Source organism: Salvelinus namaycush, chromosome 4, assembly GCF_016432855.1.
Source record: "Salvelinus namaycush isolate Seneca chromosome 4, SaNama_1.0, whole genome shotgun sequence".
In the NCBI taxonomy this organism is placed as follows: domain Eukaryota; kingdom Metazoa; phylum Chordata; class Actinopteri; order Salmoniformes; family Salmonidae; genus Salvelinus; species Salvelinus namaycush.
Window position 1 is genome coordinate 51934387 of NC_052310.1, and position 17495 is coordinate 51951881.

General features: G+C 41.1%; 1 protein-coding gene across 1 annotated transcript; it reads right to left on the reverse strand.

Annotated features, from left to right (window-relative positions):
* Positions 1 to 31: 31 nt before the first annotated feature.
* On the reverse strand, positions 32 to 8623 carry LOC120046600 (polyribonucleotide nucleotidyltransferase 1, mitochondrial-like). The gene is made up of 28 exons (XM_038991970.1): positions 8412 to 8623; positions 8030 to 8090; positions 7873 to 7947; positions 7556 to 7661; positions 5833 to 5882; positions 5655 to 5718; positions 5518 to 5565; positions 5321 to 5434; positions 4999 to 5185; positions 4855 to 4906; positions 4708 to 4765; positions 4488 to 4584; positions 4269 to 4371; positions 4050 to 4120; positions 3908 to 3944; positions 3735 to 3801; positions 3542 to 3631; positions 3343 to 3396; positions 3129 to 3238; positions 2959 to 3030; positions 2810 to 2873; positions 2635 to 2718; positions 2468 to 2551; positions 2244 to 2350; positions 986 to 1041; positions 758 to 836; positions 544 to 591; positions 32 to 447 (listed from the first exon to the last, which is right to left on the reverse strand). Exons 1-28 carry the CDS (start codon positions 8555 to 8557, stop codon positions 292 to 294), a joined length of 2340 nt encoding a protein of 779 aa, XP_038847898.1. The 5' UTR covers positions 8558 to 8623; the 3' UTR covers positions 32 to 291.
* Positions 8624 to 17495: the final 8872 nt, after the last annotated feature.

A 17495-nucleotide genomic window follows, 5' to 3' on the forward strand; every position in this document is an offset into this window, starting at 1 on the left:
ACAGGTTTAAATTAAGTCAGCGTGAAACAATTACATGGTTAATTTACATATTTATTACACATTGTATAAAATAGATAACCAGAAACTGGCAGCATATAAACTCAAAATAGTATGGCCACCCATCTGATCCCATTGCTGAAATCAGCAGAGAATGAGAGTACAGTAAGTGGTGCTTGGAGGATGTTGGTGAGTATCGAGAAACGGTAGTTCAGTGAAGTCAGGGTGAATGGAGAGTGTCCTAAAGATGCATGGTCATGGACAGTTGGTCACAGTCTAGGAGGACAAGGGGAGTCAAGAGGAGGTGCTGGTCGCTTGGCCATCCCCTGTGCCCATGGAGATGCTCTGTTTCTCACTCAGTGTCTTAACAACTGTTGCTGCTGGAGATTGTAACACCTTCCTCGAAAGCCTCATTCTACCATCTGTTGGGTCTCGCCCAAAGTATTTAACCTGTTGGCAAAGTTCCATCAGAGAAATAATGTTAGTTAAGAAATCAAGCAGATTAACAACTAAAGGTTAGAAGAATGATCCTACTGCAACACATACCTGAATCTGCTGTCCAACTTCTAATCCAAGAGCACTTGGGTGTTTTATCTGTACAAATTCAGAGTTTACAATTATTTCACTCTGTCAAAAATGTTATCTGAAACATAAATGACAAACAGAAAACAAGCCAACACATGCAGCCCTTTCCAAAATGGTAACATCTGTGTCGAGGGTCCTGTGAGCCCTGCATGGTATTCTGGGGCAAGACTCTTACCCGTTTGTGGTCCAGCTGAGAGTTATGGAGCAGAACAGCACTCATGTTGGGATATAGCTTCACCATGACACCAATGTCCCTGTGGCGGAAGGGAGACAGAATTGAAGCAAGTCATGAAGCTACCCATTTAGCAATCCAATGTTTAATCAGTCCTATGTTTAAAAACCACCGACAGTAGCTGCATCACAGATTAAACAGCATCCTCCAATAACACATAACATTGTGTACCTTATTTCCATGATGGTGGCAGTGTAAACAGCACCAAACTCCAGCAGCTGCTCTTGCTGCAATGCAAAAAATGTACCCTCAGATTCATATCAGTATTGATGTGGGTAAACATTGCTTTTTTTGGATGATATAGAGTCTAGCCCTTGATCATGACTCTCAGTTCCATTACATTACACATAAGAGTCATTGGACGAAGGCGTCTTCTGGAGAGTTTTGTTAAGATCCCAGACACTCGCTCTGCACATTAACATTCATCGCTTGCGGTACGGTTTTGGAAGCATAAGGACCCCATCTTTCATAGGAGCGAGAAATAATTTTCAATACACAGGTTAAATTGATACACATCTTGATATGGTTAGGGTTGGTGTTCCCACATCTCTATGTTATAGAGCTTGTTTATTGAAAGACGGAAGACAAGAACACCTGTGTGTAAGCGCAACTCGGGAAGTGTAGCGGAAGTGTAGTTTCGTCGGATGGAGGCTCCCCTAGTTGTATGGATCTATACAAAACATTTACAGTAAGTGTTTTTTATTTTAAGGATTCTTCCTCGCTATGAAAGATAAGAGCCATATGTTTGAAAGCCATATCGCAAGCGATTATTAGAAAGGTTTCTAAACGTTAAAACACAGCGTCGGGATTGCAGTTCACATGAGGCAGTCGTGAGTGAAGCTAATGGCTGATACCTGTAGGGAGAAGGCAGAATGTCGCCTCGAGTTTGAGAGCCAATATAGAGCCCTTTTCTGTTACCCATCAAACGTCACGTTCGAGTAATGCGCGCTTCCCAACATCAAAAAGCTCTGTAGCAGGATAGCCAACGTTGATGTCGGGACCTTGACAAACTTAACAGTAAGTGAGTGATGACCATGAAAACATTCAAGACTGATGGCTATAGCTATGTTCAACAAGTACAGTATATTATTCTTCTGGCCTTATTTAGCTCTATTTGTGATATTTCACCTTGCCTCGCTGGCTTGCTAGATAATCAATCCTCTGATGACATCTGCAATGTTGTAGACGATAACCAACTGATTACATGTTTGTTAACTTGCACAAGCTGCATTTGAAGTTGCACGTGATCGTATCCACTGCTAGGTAAACAAAGAGGGTTTTAAAGACGAACAGCGCACAAAACTTTATGACGCGGCGGGGAAATGGGTCTATAGTACAATAATTGTAGTGAATCAAAATGCATTAAGGATGCATTAAGGAATGGTAAGAAATTAGGCAATACAGTGGAATCAGACTAGGTTGGACTCACATCATCCTTGCAGATTTCTGTGATGAATTCCTGGGCTTCATTCATGGCACCTGGAGTAGGTGCAAACACAGAGAAGGTCTCCTCGTCCACCTGGCTTATCGTCACACCTATCCAATGACACAGAACCTGTCATTTTCCCTTACACTATGCACCTATGAAGAAAGCTCATGTGTCAGGGTTGACACAAATGGAGTTAGAATGTTTTTTAAAATATTAAATGTTACCTGTTTGAGCTTGTAGTCTGCGGAGGTTATATCCCCCTGGTCCGACAAAGCGTGCTCGTCTAGAGACAGGGACTCTGACATTCTCTGCAACAGACAGGAAATATTCCTTCAAAGGGAAATACATAAATGATGGGAATCAAATAAGGGCTAGACACCAAGAGTCTTACCGACAACTGGACCATTCTCCTTTCTTTTATCCCTTGGCTTGGCAATGGTCTTGTTCATGATGCCCAAAATCTCCCTCTTGGCAACTAAAGATATGAGAATGAAATGAGGATTGGTGACTACAATATTTTATAGCGACATAAACAATATATTTCTGGAGCATGTCTTTCATTTCACCCGTGGCTTGCTGAATAGCCTCCATTACAAGTTTCAGAGGTAAGCCTGGAATCTTCACATCAGCCTAGAAGAAGGAGGCATACATTATAGCAAAAATAAAGTCAAAATACGACAGAATAGCGAAACCACTGGACGTTCATCTACAGTACCTGTAAGGCATTGATACCCTTGTTTGTTCCTGCCAGTTTGAAGTCCATGTCTCCTAGGTAATCCTCTATTCCCTGTGACAGAAAACACAAATAAAACAGTTCTACAGGGGATCCCATTATTACAGTACGAATGTAGGATTGGTGAGAAAAATACTAGTAATATTGGGTACCAGAATATCAGTCAATATTCGGTAGTCCTGGATTTCTGATGGCTTCTCTGGGTTTGCCTTGGATATGAGTCCAATAGCAACACCTGCCACAGCTGATGAAATAGGAACACCTGAAACACAAAAGTGCTACATTTCACTGCAAACAGAAGGCTCATTAACAACATTTTCAAATTACGTTTTTTATTTTCCACTTCAAAAACATGAAGTACTGTACCAGCATCCATCAAAGCCAGACTGCCTCCACATGCTGATGCCATAGACGAGGACCCTGAGAGAATGAGAGTGCGTGAGAGAAAGAAAGAGCGGGGGCTAATCATACAGTCAATGAAATTATTAAGATTTTGCAACTAAGCTTATAATAAGTAATAGTCTAAAAATGTAGAAGCAAAATGGAAGTCATCCATAGATCTCACCATTAGACTCCAGAACCTCAGAGGTAACTCTAATTGTGAAGGGGAAGTCTTTGGGAATGACAGGTCTCAAAGACTTCTCAGCCAGTGCCCCTGTTACCATAGAAGCAGAATATGATCTAAATGGTCGCATCAATTTAATAACCATGCCACCCACACTACCCATGCGTCGTCTAATCTATACCAGCATACTAACCATGACCAAGCTCTCTTCTGTTCATTCCACTCATCTTTCCAATCTCATTGGTTGCATAAGGTGGAAACTGAAAAATAAATATAATTTCAGCCAATTCAGATGTTTTTTTGTGCAATACCAAACTAATAAGCAAATCCTTGAATCCTGCGTATTTGCAAATGTGTGATACTCACCTCATAGTGAAGCATGAAATTCTTGTCTTTGACTCCACTGTTAAAAGAGAGCAACTAGTTTCATCTAACCTACATAAATTGCATTAACACTTGCTTGAAATTTGCTTTCAAGAGGACCGTAATTAATAATGTATAAGTTTACCTTAACGCCGTAGTAATGATGTCTGTTTTAATACTAGACTCCAAGGAGTCAAATGTTACAGAGCACAGAACCTAGAGAGAAAAGGCTTTATTAAGTAGGCTAAAGATAGAATGACAAGCCACCCAAAATAAATCAGACTCCGCCAATACTTTCCAATGTCCCCAAAATGAATAGGATGCATACTCTGAGCCTACATCTTTATAAACGCCAGGTCCCTACCTGTGTCTGTCCCCTCTGGAAAAGTGCAGACCCATGAAGGGGCTTAAAGATGTCCGCCTCACAGGAAATATTTCTCAATGAAGTCAGGTCTCTTCCATCACACCTGTAAAACAAGGAAACTATTTTATTGTTCCAAACCACACAGTATTCATCAATCGCATATGTTGGTCATGTATTCATGAATATTTGCTAAATACTACTGAGACATGTTCTTTTTACCTCCTGTACTCGTTCAAAACCAGATTGCGGAAAACCTCTTTTGATACCATGTTGAAGGACTCCATCACCTCGTAAGGTTCAGCTTGAGGATATTTCTCTACAGAATACAGACATATGTAGGCGGTTAGACAGTAAACAACCACTCACAATACCTTGAAAGTTGCAAAAAGCATAACATTTGTAGCATAACATTTATTTGGTATATAGCAATGATATGTACCTTTTATTTGTTCCTCTGTTTCAAGCCTTACTTTATTAATGGCATCATCTCTGGAAATCTGAAAGGACATAGTAAGTTACTGATCTTAGTGAATGAAAAAGTACCACAAAAACATAATAGCAAAAACACCCAGACATAAATACTTACTTTGTCATGAGTGAAGTCTGTGAAAACAGCATAGACCTTTTCAGAGGCCAACCTGAAAGCAAAACCGTGTGCTGTCATGTTACCATCAATAAATAAAAACATTACAGATATGAGAAATATTAAAACAGAAATTTGATGCCTTACTGTCGCGCAAGCTCAATCATTTCCAGGGGAGCAGAAAATATTTTGGGAGGAGTGCGCTTGGACACCTTTGCTTCTCTGGCCATCTGCTGAATTGCCAGTATGATCTGCTGTGTGTGCTTCACACCAACCTTGACTGCATGACAGAAGTCCTGCTGCAACACATTCTCAGCAGAAGCCTCTATCATCACTAAGACACAAACAATACGTGTTTTTTTTTTACAGAGACTGAATATGACACACAATATATATCATAGAATGTTACAGTAAGGTAAAAGAGAGTCCTATAGGAAAAATGGATGTGCGATATAGATGGACTACTAACCCACTTGGCTGAGCGGTGCTCCAGCCACTATCAGGTTGATAGTGCTGGAAGCCATTTCCTTTCGTGTTGGGTTCACCAGAAACTCTCCATTCACCAGGCCAATGCGCACTGCACCTAAACATCCACGAAACACAGACCATATGGTTAAAGCCACACACTGTGCAAAAAAAAAGGACAGGTCTGTAAGAGATACTAACCAATGGGCCCATTCCAGGGAATGTCAGACAGGGATAGAGCAGCAGAGGCTGTAGGGATGAGAAATAGTTTATTTAATCACTGGATGTCAAACAAAGGTCATGTGACTGCTTCTACAAGGAAATCAATCTCTCCTCACCTCCATTAATGGCCAGTACATCTGGATCATTAACACCATCAACTGCCAACAGGTTACACAGGACCTGAAAATATACATAGCAGTATTACAATCAAGAGCATAGCTTGTAATAATAGTGTAAACATATCAGTAATGAGTCCATAAATGATTACAACATTAGCTACAAATGATGACTCACCTGAGTGTCATAGAAATAACCAGCTGGAAAAAGCGGTCTGATTGCCCTGTCTGAGGTGAGACAACAAAAAAGGATACAGTTAAAAGTCTGCTAATGGTATTTGTACTAATTCATGACTAGAGTAATTGTTGGGTTGTTCCACAAAATGAGTGCCTTTGATATTTTAATATAGATCACAAGGATAATTTAATAAATCAGATTATTAATAAAGACTTGCTAAAGTGCTAAAATTCAACATTTTGATATTTACCACCCTTCACCCTCTGAATTCCAGGTAGATTTTAACCCACTTAACCCAAAAGTTATGACCATCATTGTAAAGCCCTAGTTATTTTGTTGTAATTTCTGAAGATTATTTATTTCATGTGATTAGCAATTCATTTTATGGAGAAAAAAATAATAACAATAACTTTAATTTTAAGGTCAATCCTGTTACATGAACTGAACTCTAATTTAATATGGTGAAACTATTTATTTTTTAAATATTTTTTTCAAAAGAAACATCTTACAGTGAAATCCTAGTGTAAAAGCAGGTGGTTCTACTCTTTTTGGCAATTTACTGGTGTTTTGTGATGGAAAACAGAGTGGGTCAAGCATAACACATCAACCCTGTTACCAATAGACAGACAAGCTAGACATGTTTTTATAATTTAATTTTGTTTGTGAACCTTGCATTCAATTGCCCCTCCCTGTTGCACACGTTTACAATTACATTTTAGTAATTTAGCAGACGCTCTTTTCCAGAGCAACTTACAGTTAGTGTATTCATCCCCAGACAGCTAGGTAGGACAACCACACATCACAGGCATAGAAAGTACATTTTCCTCAATAAACTAGCTATCAGTAGGGTCAGAGCTAGAGTGCTGGTTCAGGTCGAGGTGAGGAGGATTATTTAAGACACTGTTTGAAGAGGTAGGGTTTCAGATGTTTTCAGAAGATGTCCTAGCTTCAGGGGGAAGCTGGTTCCACCATTGGGGTGCCAGGACAGAGAAGAACTTGGACTGGGCTGAGCGGGAGTTGCCCTCCAGTAGGGGTGGTAGGGCAAAAGGACCTGAGGTAGCAGAACGTTGTGCTAGGGTTGGGTTGTAGGGTTTGAGCATAGCCTAAGGTAGGGAGGGGTAGTTCCTCTTGCTGTTCCGTAGGTAAGCACCATGGTCTTGTAGTGGATGCGAGCTTCGACTGGAAGCCAGTGGAGTGTGCGAAGGAGTAGGGTGACATTTGAGAACTTGGGAAGTTTTAAAACCAGGCTGACGCCAGCATTCTGGCTAAGTTGCAGGGGTTTGATGGAACAAGCGGGGAGCCCAGCCAACAATGAGTTGCAGTAGTCCAGACGGGAGAGGACAAGTGCATGGTTTAGGACTTGCGCCTCTTCCTGTGTGAGGTAGGGTCGTACTCTATGGATGTTGTAGAGCATGAACCTGCAGGAGCGAGTCACTGCTTTGACAAAAAGTACCCATTTCCCCTGTCATAAGGGGATTTATGGCCCATTTAAGATGAAATCATCAACCCTGTTACTATATTTGGCACTTAATAGGAACTCACTAGTCATTTTTTATTTAACCTCTTTAGATGGGAAAATGTTTTTTCTTTATTTTTTTACCATGTGCTCTTTATGACTGTTAAAAATAGGCGAAATCACCCCCACAAATTCACCAAGGTAGACATCTCAAAAGTCACCGCATTGGTGGAACTTATAGGATAGAAGTTAGAATAATCTTCTCACCTATTAGCCTACTAGTCAGAATCTCATTTTCAGTGGTGCCCAACTCCCGCCGCAGGTGGTTAGTGGGGATTCTACCAGCAGCAGCTGCTTTTTGCCTGTAGTCCACCTGTCAATCAAAAACGCACAGCTCTAGCCAAGGGACCTGAATTACTCCAAGGGACCTGAAAACACTATGTAATAGCCCAATACACTAAAGAGATCATTACACATAATGAACCATCCTACATGGAAGACTAAAAGCAGTTTTTCAATATGTTTGAAGGGCATTAAAATAAATGAATATGACCCCACTTTAAAAAACAGGAGCATTAACTTACCACTAAAGGCATAAATTGGGAGGGGGATGGTTTTGTTTTGCTGACAGCTGTCACCATCACTGTTGTATCCCCAAGCTGAATAAAGAGGTGGAATGCATCTGAGTAACTGGTTTGAACATCTTGTGCATATTCAAGTTGCAAACTGAAATATAGCTACCTGCACAACAGCCGACCCATCTGCAAATCTGGCAAGTTTCCCTGTTGAGATCTCAAGTTTTCTTTAAAAGCAGGGAAATCAGAAAACATCTGAGGTTAGAGTGAATTGATGTGAGTCAATCGCCCATTCATCATCACCGCAATACAAATTTAGATAGACTCAAGACCGATAACGTTATATTCTAAATAATATTCCTTCTTATAAATATATCTGACTCAGACCATGACAATATGAAATCAACAAGTACACCCCTGCATTGAATAATGAACTTGAAACCTTGACCCACAGGCTTGACTGGTTGTTACTGTGTAACGTTATGTTATTAGCAAGCTATGAAGCTAGCTAACTACTAACTAGCTAGCCAAGTCATACGTCAACTTACTTCTCACCGAAGTCCACTCTCACTTTTCGTATCGTTCCATGACTGTTCCAGACGCTTTGGTGGCACAACCGCACATTTAGTCGAGCCAGCGAGGGCCCAAGTCTCAGTAAATGTCTCATATTCAAGTAAAAGCTAACATTATACATTTTTGTGAATTGCACAGGTATCCTTTAAACAATTTTGATGCGCATGTGGGCTGCCATTACAGTTCATCACATGCACGGAAGTACGTCAGAAATACATTTGTCCTGTGATAGGACCAAAGAGAAATCGACAAAACAAGGCGTTTCAACATACCAGACCACTTCAGAAGTTCCCTCCTCATTTATAGTCCAAATTACATACAGTATATACACTACCGTTCAAAAGTTTGAGGTCACTTTGTTTTTGAAAGAAAAGCACTTTTTTGTCCATTAAAATAACAACAAATTGATGAGAAATACAGTGTAGAGACATTGTTAATGTTGTAAATAACTTGTAGCTGAAAACGGCAGATTTTTTATGGAATATCTACATAGGCGTACAGAGGCCCATTATCAGCAACCATCATTCCTGTGTTCCAATGGCACGTTGTGTTAGCTAATCCAAGTTTATCATTTTAAAAGGCTAAATGATCATTAGAAAACCCTTTTGCAATTATGTTATCACAGCTGAAAACTGTTGTTCTAATTAAAGAAGCAATAAAACTGGCCTTCTTTAGAATAGTTGAGTATCTAGAGCATCAGCATTTGTGGGTTCAATTACAGGCACAAAATGGCCAGAAACAAAGAACTTTCTTCTGAAACTCGTCGGTCTATTCTTGTTCTGAGAAATGAAGGCTATTCCATGCAAGAAATTGCCAAGAAACTGAAGATCTGGTACAAGGCTGTGTACTACTCCCTTCACAGAACAGCGCAAACTGGCTCTAACCAGAATAGAAGGAGGAGTGGGAGGCCCCGGGTACACAACTGAGCAAGAGGACAAGTACATTAGAGTGTCTAGTTTGAGAAACAGACGCCTCACAAGTCCTCAACTGGCAGCTTCATTAAATAGTGCCCGCAAAACACCAGTCTCAACGTCAACAGTGAAGAGGCAACTCCGGGATGCTAGCCTTCTAGGCAGATTTCCTCTGCCCAGTGTCTGTGTTCTTTTGCCCATCTTAATCTTTTCCTTTTATTGGCCAGTGAGATATGGCTTTTTCTTTGCAACTCTGCTTAGAAGGCCAGCATCCCTGAGGGATCCCTGATAATGGGCCTCTGTACACCGATATAGATATTCCATAAAAAATCTGCCGTTTCCAGCTACAATAGTCATTTACAACATTAACAATGTTTACACTGTATTTCTGATGAATTTTATGTTATTTTAATGGACAGAAAATGCGCTTTTCTTTCAAAAACAAGGACATTTCTAAGTGACCCCTAACTTTTGAACGGTAGTGTATGTCAAGCTGCAAAATTACTAAATGCTAAACGTGTTTTTTCTCAAGAGGAGAAAAGGGTGATATTTGAATTTAGTTGTGTTTACTTATATAATGTGATTTTTGTTTGTACCCCACACAATCACGATAACCATAAAGTAAATGGAGCTAGTACCTATTTCATGGGGATTTTTGAGTGGTACATAGCTAGCTACCTTATATAAACCATCTCTGGTACAGTGCTGTTTAAAAATGTGAACACAAGAGGGCGCTTTCTCCTCACAATAAACATGATGCCAACATGGCATGCCCCAATTATCTCTCCTTCCACCCAAAGTTTGCACTGCACTCCCCTTTGCCAATTTGAAAGAAAATTACTGGTATAAGAAATATTGTGGAAACTCCCACCAGCCCATGCCTCCGCCAATTCAATGCTTTTAGATTTGTTGGAAGTAGTGAACGAGCGCACACTTCAAATCAGATTGTATTTGTCACATGCGCCGAATACAACTGGTGTTGACCTTACAGTGAAATGCTTACTTACAAGCCCTTAACCAACAATGCTTTAAGAAGTTTTAAGTTAAAAATTAAAAATAAAAGTAACAAATAATTTTAACAGCAGCAGTAAAATAACAATAGCGAGGCTATATACAAGGGGTACCGGTACAGAGTCAATGTGGGGGGGCACCGGTTATTCGAGGTAATTGAGGTAATATGTACATGTAAGTAGAGTTAAAGTGACTATGCATAGATAATAAACAGAGAGTAGCAGGTGTTAAGAATTATTTTGGACCTAGACTTGGCGTTCCGGTACAACTTGCCTTGCGGTAGCAGAGAGAACAGTCCATGACTAGGGTGGCTGGAGATTTTGACCATTTTAGGGCCTTCCTCTGACACCGCCTGGTTTAAAGGTTCTTAGATGGCAGGAAGCTGGCCCTAGTGATGTACTGGGCCGTACACACTACCCTCTGTAGTGCCTTGCGGTCGGAGGCCGAGCCAGTTGCCATACCAGGCAGTGATGCAACCAGTCAGGATGCTCTCGATGGTGTAGCTGTAGAACCTTTTGAGGATCTGAGGACCCATGCCAAATCTTTTCAGTCTCCTGAGGGGAAATAGGCTTTGTCGTGCCCTCTTCACGACTGTCTTAGTGTGTTTGGACCATGACAGTTTGTTGGTGATGTGGACACCAAGGAACTTGAAGCTCTCAACCTGCTCAACTTACAACCCTGTCGATGAGAATGGGGGCGTGCTCGGTCCTCCTTTTCCTGTAGTCCACAATCATCTCCTTTGTCTTGATCACTTTGAAGGAGAGGTTGTTGTCCTGGCACCACACGGTCAGGTCTCTGACCTCCTCCCTATAGGCTGTCTCATCATTGTTGGTGATCTGGCCTACCACTGTTGTGTCATCGGAAACCTTGATGATGGTGTTAGAGTCGTGCCTGGTCATGCATTCCTGAGTGAACAGGATGTAAAGGAGGGGACTGAGCACACACCCGTGAGGGGTCCCCGTGTTGAAGATCAGCGTGGCGGATGTGTTGTTACCTACCCTTACCACCTGGGGTCGGCCCGTCAGGAAGTCCAGGATCCAGTTGCAGATGGAGGTGTTTAGTCCCAGGGTCCTTAGCTTAGTGATAAGCTTTGGGGGCACTATAGTGTTGAACGCTGAGCTGTAGTCAATGAATAGCATTCTCACATAGGTGTTCCTTTTGTCCAGGTGGGAAAGGGCAGTGTTGAGTGCAATAGAGATTGCATCATCTGTGGATCTGTTGGGGCGGTACACAAACTGTTGGGGCAGTACACACTTCAGGAGAAATGAGATATTATTGGGACGCACACAAGGATAATGCCGTATGACGAGGTTGTTCTTGAATTGCAGGGGCCTCCCTTGCCTTTGCAATCATACATGTCTTTGTTTATATTAAACTGTTGATCAATGATAAAACATATTGCAAGACCTTTATACTGCAAATGTTGTTTATGCATTGCTTAAAGTACTTAGGGTAAGCAAATTGTCTTGTCCCAGTAGAGATAGAGTGTAGAATTGTAGAGACATGTTTTGGGGATTTAGAGATATCTATTATTTTGAATGCCAGAAAGTGAAAAGTATTTAATATCTTGTATAGATCAATAAAAACAAAGAAGGCTATTAAAATAAAAAATGTTTTACTAGTATAATGTCTGTCCCTCAGTTTTATGTAATTGGTGTTACCGCCTTGAAAATCACTCATGACAAAGATAGACAAGGAATTTGAGCATTCCCTCCAGTGGCAAACTGTTACCGGCGGAGTGGTCTATATTAAAGAAGATTATTAGCTAATCACACCCTTTAAGTGTGTCATGAATTTGAGGATTCAGTGATAATTTGGTATGTCTAATTTTGTATTATTGTATTTATTTTATTTAACTAGGCAGGCAAGCCAGTTAAGAACAAATTCTTATTTACAATGACGGCCTTCCCCAGCCAAACCCTAACAACGCTGGGCCAATTGTGCACCACCCTATGGAATCAAACCAGGGTCTGTAGTGACGCCTCTAGCGCTGAGATGCAGTGCCTTAGACCGCTGCGCCACTCGGGAGCCACTCAGGAAATCCAAAGGGTCACTTGGTGTTACTCAATTTAATTGAAGGGAAATAACATTGTGAGCAAAATTATTAATCATATCACTATATTTAATTATTTGTGTTAACGGCCTTAGAGTTGAGCATCTGTGGCCTCCATTTAAGAAAATCTTCAAAAATCAAAAATGTCTCATTGATGTTACCGTCGGTGGTGTTATCCGTATGGTAAAAAATAGTTATAGTCATTAAGCTGCCATATTAGTTGATTTAGAATGGGAAGATGTACCCAAATACATTTAAATAAATACAACTTTTCTTTTCTCCAAAATGCCATGCCCAAATGCAAACGCAATTCAAGACCGACCCATGAACCGGAAGTCTTTGGTTGTACAATGTCAGGCTTGCCAGCCATGCTGTTACTGTACTGTACCAGCCTAAAGAACAATGTGAGGATATGTTGAAAGACTTGTTAGATAGGAATATGCTGTTTTTGGTCAACACAGCATTATCAGCTTTCTCATCATGAAATATTGGTTGTCCCTTACACTGTATATTGGGAGTCGAATTTACCTGCTTTAGAGTCAGTTATTGGTACATTCAGAGTGGTGAACGGTGGTGAGGATCCCCTACCGAGGACTTAGAATGTGAGCGCTATTAATCCTTGCTCTCATTCATCCCCACTCTCAACCACTCTGACTGCGCCTATGGACTCTTCCTGTGCGGGTGCATTCTCAGCCTCTTTAATGTCAACCAGGACCCATGAGTCCATTGAATGGAGAAACTGCTCTCCTCTCTTTTACTGTACATTTTTTTGTCAGTGGATTTCACTTCTTCAATGGATGAACCACTCACCATATCCTCTATAATAATGACCACAGTGTCGTTATTGGTGTTGGTGATGGGTGTTGGACCCGCCAGCAACCTAATTGTCGACACGGCAAGAGCATGCATAATTAACCTAACATCTATAAAGAGGGAAAGCACACTGGATATGCATGTTCTGTTGCAAATAGGCCTGACTGGCACGCTAGTCACAGCATCATGTTTGAAGTGATGCATGCTTCATACCAAATCATGTTTGTAACTTTGAATTGAATCATCTTTGTCTATGAACACTACAGTTCACCATCCTTACACTCAGATAATAACAATTTGGACCTGAAGCTCTCTCTTTCATTGTTATACCTTCTCAGAAAGATTCACTTCTTTGGGGGGCTAATTCAGTAGGCCATTACTGCTTGCTACTGGACATTTTGGTGTGTGGTGTTTTTTTGGTTCAAATTTCACAATTACACGCCATGCCTCATGTGTCAAAAAGATCCCCTTGCTGTATCCCAGGAGGACATCTTGGTGTAATGAAAGGAGATTAGTGTGAGCACCCATGCTGAGGAAGGGGTGGGAGACTGTGGTTGTTATGACAACAGATTAGTGTCAGCAGTTCTTTTTGCCAGAGATTCTATTAGGTTTATCTTGTTGCCATAGATATGGACAGGTTGAGAGCTCCTGTACTGACGATATCCAGAGGCAAGGACCATCAGTGTCTTATGGACCATTCACTTAATGTTGCCATCAGATTGCACTTAGATTGTTATTGTTTCATGGTTTCTTACAAAAGTTTGTCTTGGAAATGTAATTCTAACCATGTGTGTGCTGTGATCATTTTTTTTATTGTTCCTCTCTCATCAGGGACTGGTTTACACCTGGTACACTAGGTGTGTGCAATTAATTATCAGGTAGAACAGAAAACCAGCAGGCTCAGGACCTCGTAGTGTAAGAGTTGAGTACCCCTGGTCTATAGGGACTGGAAGGTGTCTGACCTCGTATCTGAAATCAAATTGTAGTTGTGCTGTGAAAGGCATGCTGAAAGATTGAGAAAGCATTCGTGTAGTGTAGAACAGTGGTTCCCAACTCCAGTCCTATAGTACTCCCAACAGTACACAATTTGTATTGTAGTCCCAGACAAGCACACCTGATTCAACTTGTCAACTAATCATCAGGCCCTCAATGAGTTGAATCAGGAATGTTTGTCTGGAGCTACAACAATAATGTGTACTGTTGGGGTATTCAAGGACTGGAGTTCGGAACCACTGGTGTAGAATGCGCTTGGGGGCAGGTCACTCCAGGACTCCGGTGGTTAAAGAGAGTGAACCCATTGCTAGTGTCTATATATTATGGTGGCGCTAGGCACTGACGACAGGCTGTATAAGTACCACAGTAATACATTTTTGGCATATCCAATTACATTTTCAACAGTGGAGTGACAATTTGGGTTAAGGGTGTCTGGCAATCAATCATCACTGCGTCTTAGATAGGGATTACACATAAGACCATTCTGTAAAAATACAGTGCAAATATGTTTACAACAGAAAGTCTGCAGCACACATATCTAGAGTATGGGTGATAGAACATAATACGACGCACAGGAGGTTGGTGGCACCTTGGGAAGGACGGGTTCGTGGTAATGGCTGGAGCGGAATCTGTGGAATTGTATCAAACACATGGTTGGATGCCATTCCATTCGCTCCGTTCCACCCATTATTATGAGCCGTCCTCCCCTCAGCAGCCTCCACTGATATTACATATAAAGGAAATTGCTTTTACAGTGGCCATAGTCTGCCTACAATAGCTTGAGGTGCAAAAAGTACAATATCAATTTTGTGAGTGATAATGGAATTAGATTTCATTTTCTACATCATTTCATCCCCAGTTTACCAGACAACATGTGGTGGCCATTATCCTTGCTCCTGCCTTAGCTAATTTACTGTCAAAAGTGGACATTAGCTCATGAGCACAGTCAGTCATTTTGATTACTAAGACTTGAAGTGGAGAAGACTGATCGTCCATGTCAGGTGTGTAGTAATTGCATGGTGCCTAGCAGAGCTGTAGGTATCATAAAAAGTTCTAAGGAAATTCTAACATGACATATTAATTATGACAATGAGGTGTTGATACTGTAGTCTTGTCAGAAACAAAGCAACAGGGAATGTATTGGTATTTTTGTGGTAATCAGGCTGACCCAATTTTTGTATATAAACCCTGGATTGCAGATGTTATGTATTGGCCATTGACAGGCTATGAAGCCACCGGTCGGCCATATTGGCACTCTCCAGTAGGAGCAATCTTCCATAGGAATGAATGGAATTATACAGTATTTCAATTTAATATTTCATGTACAAAATTACATTTTTTAGTATATATTTTTTATTGAAAATGTTTGTTTAGCTCACATAATAATTTAGGAGTATGTATTAAGGTGTCTAATATAATAAATATGCCAAAATAACAAATGTAGACCATAATACATTCATTTCTATAGCTTCCAAAATATTGTTTACAATGGTGGAGGAGTGCCAAGATGGAGGCACGGTGGCTTCAAAACAACGGTGGCTTCAAAACAACATCTTAGTATCAGTCATCTAATGTATTTATAAAACGTTGGGCTGACCTTTGCCATAGGGGCTTTATATCAACAGAAGGGGGATTTGATCCATTTGGTTTGATTTCCCATATCAGCCCGACAGGATGAAGAGAAGTGAGTTAGGGAGCTGCTGCTCCAAATAGGTCAGTCATCCCAAAAGCATACATCAATCATTTGACAAGACCAGCAAAGTGTAAGGTTTATAGTGATGTATTTTAGTACACATTCACACCTTGGATAAAGATTCCAAAATGTTTGTGATGAGGCATAGATAAGCAGAGTTGGGTAGATTACTTTCTAAATGTAATCAGTTACAGATACTAGTTACAATACCTTTGTAAAGTATTCATACCCCTTGACTTTTTCCATATATTGCTAGGTTACAGCCTTATTCTAAAATTGACAATATTGTTTTCTTCCCCTCATCAATTTACACACAATGAGAAACAGGTTTAGACATTTTTGCTAATTTATTAAAAATAAAACTGAAATGTCACATTTACATAAGTATTCAGACCTTTTACTCAGTACTTTGTTGAAGCACCTTTGGCAGCGATTACAGCCTCAAGTCTTCTTGGGTATGACGCTACAAGCTTGGCACACCTGTATTTGGCGAGTTTGTCCCATTCTTCTCTGCAGTCCCTCTCAAGCTCTGTCAGGTTGGATGGGGAGCGTTGCTGCACAGCTAATTTCAGGTCTCTCCAGAGATGTTCGATTGAGTTCAAGTCCGGGCTCTGGCAGCGCCACTCAAGGACATTCAGAGACTTGTCCCAAAGCCTCTCCTGCGTTGTCTTGGCTGTGTGCTTAGTGTGGTTGTCCTGTTGGAAGGTGGACCACCCCAGTCTGAGGTCCTGAGCTCTCTGGAGCAGGTTGTCATCAAGAATCTCTCTGTACTTTGCCTCGATCCTGACTAGTCTACCAGTCCCTGCCGCTGAAAATCATCCCCACAGCATGATGCTGCCACCATCATGCTTGACCGTAGGGATGGTGCCAGGTTTCCTCCAGACGTGATGCTTAGCATTCAGGCCAAAGAGTTACATCTTAGTTTCATCAAACCAGATAATCTTGTTTCTCATGGTCTGAGAATCATTTTGGCAAACTCCAAGCGAGCTGTCATGTGCCTTTTACTGAGGAATGGCTTCCGTCTGGCCACTCTACCATAAAGCCCTGACGGGTGGAGTACTGCAGAGACGGTTGTCCTTCTGGAAAGTTCTCCCATCTCCACAGAGGAACTCTAGAGCTCTGTCAGAGTCACAGAGTCACCTCCCTGACCAAGCCCCTTCTCCCCTGATTGCTCAGTTTGGTCTTGTTTGGAACCACCTTCTTCCATTTAAGAATGATGGAGGCCACTGTGTTCTTGGGGACCTTCAATGCTGCAGAAATGTTTTGGTGCCCTTCCCCAGATCTGTGGCTCGACAAAATCCTGTCTCGGCGCGGAAAATTCCTTCGACCTCATGGCTTGGTTTTTGCTCTGACATGCATTGTCAATTGTGGGACCTTATATAGACAGGTATGTCCCTTTCCAAATCATGTCCAATCAATTAAATTTACCACAGGTTATCTCCAATCAAGTTGTAGAAACATCTCAAGGATGATCAATGGAAGCAGGATGCACCTGAGCTCAATTTCAAGTCTAATAGCAAAGAGTCTGAATACTTATGTAAATAAGGTATCTGTTTTTATTATTAGCAAATATTTCTAAAAACCT

Excerpts from the sequence above, each read along its gene's own strand:
- LOC120046600 (XM_038991970.1), bottom strand. The coding sequence starts at position 8,557 with ATGTATAATGTTAGCTTTTACTTGAATATGAGACATTTACTGAGACTT. Across the intron at positions 5,566-5,654 it reads TGTACTGGCCATTAATGGAG|CCTCTGCTGCTCTATCCCTG; the intron begins GTGAGGAGAGAT and ends TCATCCCTACAG. Across the intron at positions 2,552-2,634 it reads GGAGAATGGTCCAGTTGTCG|AGAATGTCAGAGTCCCTGTC; the intron begins GTAAGACTCTTG and ends TGTCTGTTGCAG.